Source organism: Leopardus geoffroyi, chromosome B4 (assembly GCF_018350155.1).
Source record: "Leopardus geoffroyi isolate Oge1 chromosome B4, O.geoffroyi_Oge1_pat1.0, whole genome shotgun sequence".
NCBI lineage: Eukaryota > Metazoa > Chordata > Mammalia > Carnivora > Felidae > Leopardus > Leopardus geoffroyi.
In genome coordinates this window covers 34,937,437-34,949,126 of record NC_059341.1, presented here as the reverse complement: position 1 = coordinate 34,949,126, position 11,690 = coordinate 34,937,437, and the positions used below count along the sequence as shown (strand labels likewise).

The window sequence follows — 11,690 nt, the reverse complement described above, 5'->3', positions numbered from 1 at the left end:
AGCCTGGGGCCTGATTTGGATTCTGTCTCTCTCTCTCTCTCTCTCTCTCTCTCTGCCCCTCACCTGTTCCCTCTCTCTCTCTCTCTGTTATAAATAAACACTAAACATTTTTAAATAAATAAATAAATAAATAAATGTTTGCCAACCTGGATCTATATAACTGAAAAACTTCTAGTTCTGTTGGTTAAAGATCTGGTTTGAGTCATCGCAATGGAGACTCATGATCTTTCATCCAGTTTCTAGTCCTAAGCCAATTCACATATCCAGAGACCGTTGGTTAAAGGGGAGACACTCTGCAGAATGGCCACAAGTATATACAGCAAACATTCCTCTAGGACTTCCCTGAGCATATCTGTAGCCATTTACCAGTAGCTGGGCACTGGAGAAAAGGAAATACCCAGACTAATAAGGGATTGGTAGATACAGGCTCTGAATTGAAGTTAATTCCTAAGAATCCAAAGCACCACTGTGTCCCACCAGTCAGAGTGGGGGTTCACGGTGCTTAGATGATAGATATATACCTCACAGAACTGTGTCTGATCAAGGAACTAATTTGGCAGCAAAGAAAGTATAGCAACAGGCTCATGCCCATAGAATCTCCCATAATACTCCATTACCCAGAAGCAGCTGACTGAATTGAAAGGTGGAAGGGCTTACTGAAAACTCAGTCATAATATCAATTGTGAGACAGCACCCTGAAAAGATGGGGTCTAACAGGCTAAAATACATGCTTTGAATCAGAAGCCATTATGTGGTGCTATCTTCCACACAGCCAGAATATATATACTCTCTGAATCAAAGAGTAGAAGAGAGAGAAGCTCCTCTCACTATTATACTTAAAAAAAAAAAAAACATTGGCAGAATTTTTCACTTCCCATTCAGCAACCATGAACTCTTCTGGTTTGGAGGTTAGTTCCCAGTGGGGAAGTGCTTCTATCAAGGGCATGATGGCTCTATTGATTTGGAAGATGAGACCACCACTTGGCTATGTGGGAATCTTTATGCTGAACCAACAGGCAAGGGGAAAAAAAGAGTTACTCTACAGACTGGAGTGATTGATCACAATTGCCAGTGAGAAATTGAGTTGCCTCTACACGTAGGGGACAAAGAAAACTATTTCTGGAACCCAGAATACTTCCACGCCCAATAGTGAAGGTTAATGGAAAACTATAGCAAATAAAAGGAAAAGTTAAGACTCTTGAAGATTCAGACCCTTCAGAAATGACAGTTTGGGTCACCCTATTAGGATATTTTGGGTCACCCTATTAGAAACTTAAGTTTCTGGCTCAGGGCAAAGAAAAACGTAAGTATGAAGGGAGAAATATCAACTATGACTTTGTGACCAATTACAAGGATTATATCAGTTTTACATATTTTCTTTTTGTGTACATATTTATTTGTAAATTGTAACTATTTTCTTCTCTCTTATTCCTTCCCTTATTATTTTATATATACAAGTTGCTAAAAATTAGCTCTGTAGGGGCACCTGAGTGACTCAGTCAGTTAAGTATCTGACTTAGGCTCAGGTCATGATCTCACTGTTTCTGTGTTAACAGCTCAGAGCCTGGAGCCTGCATCAGATTCTGTGCCTCCCTCTCTCTCTGCCCCCCCCCAAAATAAATAAAACATTAGGAAAAAATGTTTTAAGAAAAGAAAATTAACTTTATAATTTAGCCATTATGTAACAAAATTTTCAATGGAACTATGACCAAATTTGAAAGTACTGAATACAGTCAGCAATGGGTATAATGTCTATTGTGACTATTTTCAGTTTGGAGAAAGTGTGAGCACTGCTTCCTTGTACAAAGAACAACTACAGCTTTGTTAGGTGGAAACAGAGTTGTTTCATTGTTGTTTAGAAGTTTAAATGTGTGCAGGAAGATACATATGGAAGCTGAGTTGCCCAAAGGATAGACTGCCAGTTACCAATTTATTGTCTTTTTTTTTTCCTGCCCCAGCTTTGTGATACAAGGGCTGGACCCTGTAAACATTTCTCCTTTGCCAGATGGTTTAGTGTTAAGATTTGTCATTAGATAAAATAAGTAATACTGGAAGGACACTAGGAGGCAATAGTAGAAAGAAGGGAATTCCTTCAATGTGCTATTTCTTGGTGCAGCAGCCACCAAGTTCTGGTGTGTGGGAGGCTTGCTAGAACTCATCTAAGTAGCCCTATGGACTGGCTTCATTTGCACTCTCTGACAAGTGAGTCTGCTTCTACAGAGTAGCTCTGACCCAAGTTTGTCACCCTCTGGCAGATTTTCTCATCCCCCACAGGCTACATGTTCCTGTAGCAGTCATACCCTTCCCTCCTGGTTCATCTCCATCAGTCCTAGAAGCAGAAGCTGTTTTCTGTGATTGCTACTTCCAGATCCCTTATAGTCCTCTTTTATCCCATTACGTAATCACCTTTGACTACTTAAACTTTGCACCAAACTCTCCTTGTTCAAATTATTGGTGTCATTTCTGTTCCTGATTAAACTTTGACCAATACGCCACCTCAGAGCCCTTGCTCTTCTCTCTGTCTGAGACAGTCTTCATCTGGATAATTGCATGCTCAAATATAGCTGTTGACGGACTGCTGTCACTGTCCAGACTGTCCTTCTTATAATTAAGCAAAAGTCTCTGATGCAGCCTCCATTCTGTGAAACAAGATGGCACAGATCCAACCACTGAGCACCATGCCTGCAACCAGGATAAGCCCAGGGAAAGGGGAAATGCAAGGTTTACTTGGGATATAAACCAGACCTTGAGTTTTGACTCTCAATAAACCTGCCTGAGAATAGTATTACCACTACCCACAAGCTCTAGGAATAGCATCAAGATTCTTTTAGAGCACAGGATTATACTCCATTTGTCCGAAAATGTATTTAGTGTCCCTACTATGTACCAGCCACTCTTCAGGGCACTGGATATACAGCAACACTTGGCTCTGATTCACCCCTAAATTTTTTCACAGTTCCCTCTTCTACACAAATTCCAGGCATGCACTGGATAAAACCGCATTCACAGGGTGTGGCCTCCCCACAAACCCAGCTGAGTTTCAAAATAGGGCCTCAGAGGCCCCTGCACACAGTTGTGCTCAAAGATGCCCAGCCTAGGATGATAGTAGAAGGTGGCATCCAGCAGCACCAACTGCCAAGCTTTGTGCCTGGTGGAGATTGTGTGAGCCCAGCAAGTTCTCATTTTACAGTAGTATTGCAATAGGAGGTTCTGGAACCTCAGATCCCAACTGTACGACACCAGTGCAGATCAAGGTGGATCATTCAGGACAGTAAGAATCTTTCCAGGGCTGGCCTATGCAGGAGCCTTCTTATCTAAGCAGAAGGGTCAGAAGCAGCAGTCACCTTAGTCTCTGGCACTCTCTGCTAAAACTTATACAAGCCCCTCAGACTGTGACTGGGTCACCTGCTGGAAGAAAGCAAAGGAGTATTGTTTCCTGGGATGGAAGAAAAGCTGTGAAAACCGCAGATGCATTAATGCTGAGACCAGCCAGCCTCCACTGGCTCTTATACCATTGTGGGGCCCCTGGGGTCAGTGTGTTAGTTTTCTATTGCTATGTAACAAATCTCCACAAACTTAGCAGCTTAAAACAACATACATATATTTTTTTAAGTTTATTTATTTGTTTTGAGAGAGACAGAGAGACTACGAGTGGGGGAGGGGCAGAGAAAGAGGAAGAATCTCAAGTAGGCTCCACACTATCAGTGCAGAGCCCAATGTGGGGCTTGAACTCACAAACCATAAGATCATGACCTGAGCCAAAATCAAGTGTCAGACACTTAAGCAACTGAGCCCCACAGGCACCCCAACATGCACATATTATCTCACAGTTTCTGTGGGTTAGGAGCCCAGGCATGGGTCCTCTGTGCACAGTTTTGCAAAACTGCAATCTAGGGGTAAGCTGGGCTGTATTCTCATCTGGAGGCTTGACTGGGGAAGAATCCACTTTAAAGTTCTTTCAAGTTGTGGGAAGAATTTAATTCCTTTGCAGTTGTATGACCCCATTTTCTGCTAGCAGTCAGCTGGGTGCCACTCTCAGCCCTAAGAAGCCGCTTGCAATTCCTTGCCATGAATGCCTCTTCAAAGCCAGCAAGGGAAAGTCTTGTTCTAATCTGCTAAAATAGAGTTATATATAATATGACATAATCAAAGGAGTGACATCTTATTGGTTAGAAGCAAGTCACAGTTTCTGCTTACATTCATAAGGAGGGATTATACAAAGACATGGATACCAGGAGGCAGAAAATCATTGGGGGAGACCTTGGGATCTGCCTGTCACAGTCAGACTCAAAAAAATTCCAACTACATCCAACTAAGTAGTTTCGGAACATTATGCTTGCTTGGACAACACAGACTGTACCCAACAAGGTAAGGCTCTTGGCATTGCCCTCGTTCTTCATCTCACACGAAGCACCTGGAAGGAACCTAAGCCTCAGGCACAAGATGGCTACTCAAATTAGTTCTGGGGGCAACTGCTTAGCACAGGATGAGGTAACTAGCCATACCTTCTCTGTAGCATATTCACTCTGATCCCCATCTTGTTGCCTCCCCCCAGATGTGGAGAGCTTTAGCCATATCTAGTCAAACCACCCTGTGCTTGCAAATAGCATGACTCAGCAGGGAGCCCAAAGCATTGTTAGTAATGTATGTGTAGACTTGACCTGAGCTTCAACATAACTCAAGATAAACAGGTACAGAAAAATAATAATAAAATTTTTAAAAAGATAGGTCAGGTCTTGGAGAGAGACAAGATTCTGAACATAGTGAAGCCCAGTGCACTGATTCCTCCAAACCTAATTCCCACACTACCCACACTCATCCTCTCCCCAGTGGGATTCATCCAGATTTATTCAGTCCTCATTGGAGACTCAAGTGAGGTGGCAAGACTGCGCCCACACCTAGGAGCTTGAGTAACTTGCTCTGACAGTCCAGCTGAGAATTTTCCTGTAGAGAAGAATTACCTTCCCTTTATTTACAACCCAAATTGGGGAGGCCAGAGCACAAGTCAGCCAATCTCCTCTGAATCTTTAATGCTCTTAGTTCTAAGACTATGAAAGCTCTTCCTGATTTGAAAATACTGGAAGGATGAAGTAGCAAGCTCAAGGCCACAGGCTTCTGGGGAGGACCAAATTAGATAACACATTTGAGAAAACTCTGAAATATTATCAAGTGTGTACCACCCCCCCCGCCCCCCCCCCCACACACACACACAGTTAGACAACCTGAGCCTGGCTGTAGAGAGAGGACACAAGAACAACAAATGTTTATTTTATAAAGGACTAAAGCAAAGAAACAGGAGGAAGAAGCCCTGCCCCAGACACAATATTTAAAGGAACACAAACTTCCTAGGGTAAGGGAGGAAAGACTCTCAATAAGAACTTCAAACATTAGTCAAGCCAAAACTTAGCACTGGCAAGCCCTTTTAGCAGGTAATGGTGGATGCTGTACATGAAGAAACCTGAACAGAAGAGGATGATCATGAAGGATAAGGTGATGAGGGTGTAGATGGACATTCGCTTCTCCATGGTCCCCCTGATCAGGCAGAAATAGGGTCCTGGACAGCTCTTGGTGCTGCAGTGAATGATGGCTTGGCTCACCAGGGGCAGGTGTTGGTACATGAGAAAAAATAAAAACACACACTGTGCACCAACCTGCAGGAGGAAGTAAAGGAGATACAAAAGCAAAAGCATCTTCTCCTGGTGGAAGTTCAGGATGGACTTCTTCGGGGAAGGGGCATGCTCCTGGATTCCCACCATGGAGCCCTCCTCCATTTCACCTGCCGCTGACTCCACTGACTTGGCTTTGATTTGCTTGTGCTGAATCTGAGCCATGAAGAATTCCATGAGGAAGAAGAGGGCCAAGAAAATAAAGAAAAAAAAGTACCAAATTCCCACTACAGGACTGTTAAAACTTTTTTCAAAACACTCAATCAAACAAGTATTGGTAATGTTGCCATGGCACCAGAAATCTTCATGGATGGGAACCCAGGGCAGGCGGACCACGTACACCACCACTCCATACACAGCGATGAACCCAAACCACAGCTGTCGCCCAATATAGTAGCGGGATTTGTCACCAGCCACTGAGTGTAGCACAGGGATCAGTCCAGCCACTGCCGCTGCAGCCATCTCTTCAGAATCTCAAGGGACCACAGAATCCAAGACCAGGAGGACTCCTGACAGCACCTCAAGAAGGGCAGGAAAGGAAAGAAGAACACAGTGTCAGAACTTGCGAGCAGGCGGCCAAGAATCCTAAGCACATCCAAGGAGATGGCTCAGGTTTTAGATCTGCTACCAGCTGTCAGTTTCATATCTTTATACACATGCAGTATTTGTGCCCCATGATATGGTTATTCCTCTCTCCACGTTTCAGCCTATGATAAAGGCTGTCCACTCTGGACACGCCCAACTGCACAACAGTTACATATCTCATCTTTCCTACTAGATTATCAGTTTCTGGAGGTCAGGAGTCAAACTTTATTCACAGTTAAAATGTCCATATCATCCGGTATAGATAATGACACATAAGGGTCTAATTAGACTTGATAAATGAACAAAAAGATGGAATGAATAAATGAATTTAACTATTCAGGTGTGTCTGGTTGTTCTAGAAGCCCTATGACAATCTCTATACTTTGTATCTTTGCCAGGAGATTTCCTAAGACTATAGAGAAAAATAGAACATTTCCTTTTCTTTCATGCACATGGCTTCTGTTCCATCCACAATTCTTCAGAGGGTACCTATCACCATACTTTATTGATACGACTACTACTAATAATACTCTTTAAGAGTCCCCTTCCCTGTTTTTATGTTATTTTTGCTTCCCTTTCTTTATGTTCATCTGTTTTGTATCTACATATGAGTGAAGTCATATGATATTTGTCTTTCTCTGACTGACTTATTTCACTTAGCATAATACCCTCTAGTTCTATCCATGTTGTTGCAAATGGCAAGATTTCATTCTTTTTGATTGCCGAGTAATACTCCATTGTGTGTGTATATACATACATATATATATATATACCACATCTTCTTTATCCATCCATCTGTCGATGAACATTTGGGCTCTTTCCATACGTTGGCTATTGTTAATAGTGCTGCTATAAACATGGGGGTGCATGTGTCCCTTTGAAACAGCACACCTGTATCCCTTGGATAAATACCTAGTAGTACAATTGCTCTGTCATATAGTTCTATTTTTAACTTTTTGAGGAACCTCCATACTGTTTTCCAGAGTGGCCGCACAAGTTTGCATTCTTACCAGCAGGGCAAAAGAGATCTTCTTTCTCTGCATCCTCGCCAATATCTGTTGCTTCCTGAGTTGTTAATCTTGGCCATTCTGACAGGTGTGAGATGGTATCTCATTGTGGTTTTAATTTGTATTTCCCTGATGATGAGTGGTGTTGAGCATTTTTTCATGTGCTCATGTCTCTTCCTGTCCTTTGCCCATTTCTTCACTGGATTATTTGTTTTTTGGGTGTTGAGTTTATCTTTATAGATTTTGGATGCTAACCCTTTATCTGATATGTCATTTGCAAATATCTTCTCCCATTCCATTGGTGGCCTTTTAGTTTTGCTGATTGTTTCCTTCACCGTACAGAAGCTTTTTATTTTGATGAGGTCCCAATAGTTCATTTTGGCTTTTGTTTCCTTTGCCTCCAGAGACGTGTTGAGTAAGAAATTGCTGCGGCCAAGATCAAAGAGGTTTTTGCCTGCTTTCTCCTCAACGATTTTGATGGCTTCCTGACTTACATTGAGGTCTTTCATCCATTTTGAGTTTATTTTTGTGTAGGGTGTAAGAAAGTGGTCCAGGTTCATTCTTCTGCATGTCGCTGTCCAGTTTTCCCAGCACCACTTGCTGAAGAGACTGTCTTTATTCCATTGGATATTCTTTCCTGCTTTGTCAAAGATTAGTTGGCCATACGTTTGTGGGTCCATTTCTGGGTTCTCTATTCTGTTCCATTAATCTGAATGTCTGCTCTTGTGCCAGTACCATACTGTCTTGACGGTTACAGCTTTGTAGTATAGCTCGAAGTCTGAGATTGTGATGTCTCCTGTGTTGGTTTTCTTTTTCAAGATTGCTTTGGCTATTCGGGGTCTTTTCTGGTTCCATACAAATTTTAGGATAATTTGTTCTAGCTCTGTGAAGAATGCTGGTGTTATTTTGATAGGGATTGCATTGAATATGTAGATTGCTTTGGGTAGTATCGACATTTACCAATATTTGTTCTTCCTATCCAGGAGCATGGAATCTTTTTCCTCGTGTGTGTGTGTGTGTGTGTGTGTGTGTGTGTGTGTGTCTTCTTCAATTTCTTTCATAAGCTTTCTATAGTTTTCAGTGTATAGATTTTTTCACCTCTTTGGTTAGATTTATTCCTAGGTATTTTATGGTTTTTTGTGCAACTGCAAATGGGATCTTGATTTCTCTTTCTGTCGCTTCATTGTTGGTGTATAGGAATGCAACCGATTTCTGTGTGTTGATTTTATATCCTGCAACTTGGCTGAATTCATGAATCAATTCTAGCAGTTTTTTGGTGGAATCTTTTGGGTTTTCCATATACAGTATCATGTTGTCTGTGAAGACTGAAAGTTTGACTTCCTCTTTGCTGATTTGGATGCCTTCTATTCCTTTGTGTTGCCTGATTACTGAGGCTAGGACTTCCAATACTATGTTGAGTAACAGTAGTGAGAGTGGACATCCCTGTCATGTTCCTGACCTTAGTTTAGCTGAACTTAGCTCTCAGTTCTTCCCCATTAAGGATGATATTAGTGGTGGGTCTTTCACATATGGCTTTTATGATCTTGAGATATGCTCCTTCTATCTCTACTTTCCTGAGGGTTTTTATCAAGAAAGGATGCTGTATTTTGTCAAATTCTTTTTCTGTATCTATTGAAAGGATCATCTGGTTCTTGTCCTTTCTTTTATTGATGTGATGCATCACATTGTTTTGCGGACACTGAACCAGCCCTGCATCCCAGGTATAAATCCCACTTGGTTGTGGTGAATAATTCTTTTAATGTATTGTTGGATCCGGTTGGCTAGTATCTTGTTGAGGATTTTTGCATCTATGTTCATCAGGGAAATTGGTCTGCAGTTCTCCTTTTTTAGTGGGGTCTCTGTCTGGTTTTGGAATCAAGGTAATACTGGCTTCATAGAATGAGTTTGGAATTTTTCCTCCAATATCTATTTTTTGAAATAGTTTCAAAAGAATAGGTGTTAGCTCTTCTTTAAATGTTTGGTAGAATTAGAAAACCATCTGACCTGGGCTCTTGTTTTTTGGGAGATTTTTGATTACTAATTTGATTTCTTTACTGATTATGAGTCTGTTCAAATTTTCTATTTCTTCTTGTTTCACTTTTGGTAGTTTATATGTTTCTAGGAATTTGTCCATTTCTTCCAGGTTGCCCAATTTATTGGCATATAATTGCTCATGATATTATCTTCTTATTGTTTGTATTTCTGCAGTGTTGGTTGTGATCTCTCCTCTTTTGTTCTTGATTTTATTTATTTGGGTCCTTTCCTTTTTCTTTTTGATCAAACTGGCTAGGGATTTATCAATTTTGTTAACTCTTTCAAAGAACCAGCTCCTGGTTTCATTGATCTGTTCTACTGTTTTTATTTCAATAGCATTTATTTCTGCTCTAATCTTTATTATTTCCTATCTTCTGCTGATTTGGGGTTTTATTTCCTGTTCTTTTTCCAGCTCTTTAAGGTGTAAGGTTAGGTTGTGTATCTGAGAACTTTTTTCCTTCCTTAGGAAGGCCTGGATTGCTATATACTTCCCTCTTATGACAGCCTTTGCTGAGTCCCAGAGGTTTTGGACTGTGGACATTTTAATTTCCTCTTTAACTTCTTCATTAGCCCATTCGTTCTTTAGTAGGATGTTCTTTAGTCTCCAAGTATGTGTTGTCTTTCCAAATGTTTTCTTGGGGTTGACATTTGAGTTTCATAACATTGTGGTCTCAAAACAGGTATGGTCTGATCTCGATCTTTTGTACTTGTTGAGGGCTGATTTGTGTCCCAGTGTGTGATCTATTCTGGAGAATGTTCCATATGCACTTGAGAAGAATGTGTATTCTGCTGCTTTAAGATGAAATGTTTTAAATATACCTGTTAAGTCCATCCAGCCCAGTGTGTCATTCAAAGCCATTGTTTCCTTGTTGATTTTCTGTTTAGATGATCTGTCCATTGCTGTAAGTGGGGTGTTGAAGTCCCCTACTATTATGGTATTATTGTCAATGAGTTTCTGTATGTTTGTGATTAATTGATTTATATATTCGGGTTCTTTCACGTTGGGGGTACAGATGTTGGGACAGTGGAAAAACAATGCACATACTATTTACAAATAAGTGTCCATTTATAGCAGAGTGCCTAGCACATAGTAAATGCCCAGTATGTGCGTGTGGATGTCCCTTGTTCCAACACCAGCAAACATGGTTGTTCTCCAGGGTCCACTGGGACCTTTGCCTGTGGGGAGTCCACACAACCTACCAAATGTCTTCTCAGCAGAGGAACCACTTCTCCCTATGTGGCCCGAGGATCCCTCGGACCTCACTGCTCCTGGGGATTCACTGTTCCCACCAGAGCTCCACCGGGTATCAAGTCATGGAGTTTCAGACTCTGTTCTCTCCTGTTCATTGAGTCATAATGGTATCCACACCCTCTCCTTTCTCCTTTCTCCCTTTCTTATTCTCTTATGGGTGTTTCCACTCTTTCTCTTTTTCTCCAGCTATTTTCAGGGAGAGGGTTTTTCCTGTACTCTCCCCGCCGTCTCTGTCCTCTCTCCACAAGCAAAAACAGGTCCCTACCCTCCGTGACTTCTCTCTCCCTCAGTTCACCTCTCCATGCCATGTACCTGCCGAGTTCTGTGGTTCAGTTATGCAGATTGTTGAGTTAATCCTCAGATCAATTTTTTAGGTGTGCAAGATGGTTTGGTGTTGATCTAGCTGCATTTCAGGGAAGAGAGATGTAAAAAATTTCCATGCTGCTCAGCCATCTTGGCCTTGACCTTTCTTAAATCTTTTTATTAGCTTAATTTGGGTAATCATCAATGGTTGTCCTGTTTTACATGTATTCTTGTACATGGCAGTGACCAATCATTTAATTTGAGATTTAGAATATTTAACAAATTTTGAGGAGTTTTTTGTGATGAAATACACATTAACACAGAATCTACCATTATGATCATTTTGGAGTGTACACTTCTGCGACATTGAGTACGTTCACACCCTTGTGCAACCATCATCACCATCCACCCCCAGAACTTTTTCATCTTCCAAGACTGAAGCTCTGCCCCTAAACAATAACTCCCTTTCGCCCCCCACTCTCTCTGAATCCCTGGAAACCACAACTCTACTTTCTGTCTCTAGGAGTTTGAATACTCTGGGAACCTCCTGTAAGAGAAACCATGCCATATTCATCCTTTTGCGACTGGCTTATTTCATTTAGCATAAAATCTTAAAGTTTCATCTACATTGTAGCAGGTGTCAAGTTGTCCTTCCTTTTAATGGCTAAATAATATTCCACTGTATGGAAATACTGCATTTTGCTTATATATACATTCATTGATGGACATTTGGGTTGTTTCCACTTTTTGACTGTTGTGAATAAAACGACTATACCACACTGAGATATCACCTCACGCCAGAGTGACTAAAATGAACAAATCAGGAGACTATAGATGAAGAGG

At 41.3% G+C, this 11,690-nt stretch overlaps 1 protein-coding gene across 3 annotated transcripts in view; it reads right to left on the bottom strand.

Annotated features, from left to right (window-relative positions):
• Window positions 1-5,233: 5,233 nt before the first annotated feature.
• Window positions 5,234-11,690, bottom strand: part of LOC123590002 — a 28,423-nt gene continuing 21,966 nt past the window's right edge. For 2 of the 3 annotated variants that reach the window (XM_045462721.1, XM_045462720.1), the window contains exon 2: window positions 5,234-6,185. In XM_045462721.1, the coding sequence (XP_045318677.1) occupies window positions 5,388-6,128 (741 nt within the window). In that variant the 5' untranslated portion in view covers window positions 6,129-6,185 and the 3' untranslated portion in view covers window positions 5,234-5,387. The remainder of the gene's footprint in view (window positions 6,186-11,690) is intronic. The other variant, XM_045462722.1, reaches the window with a different exon arrangement.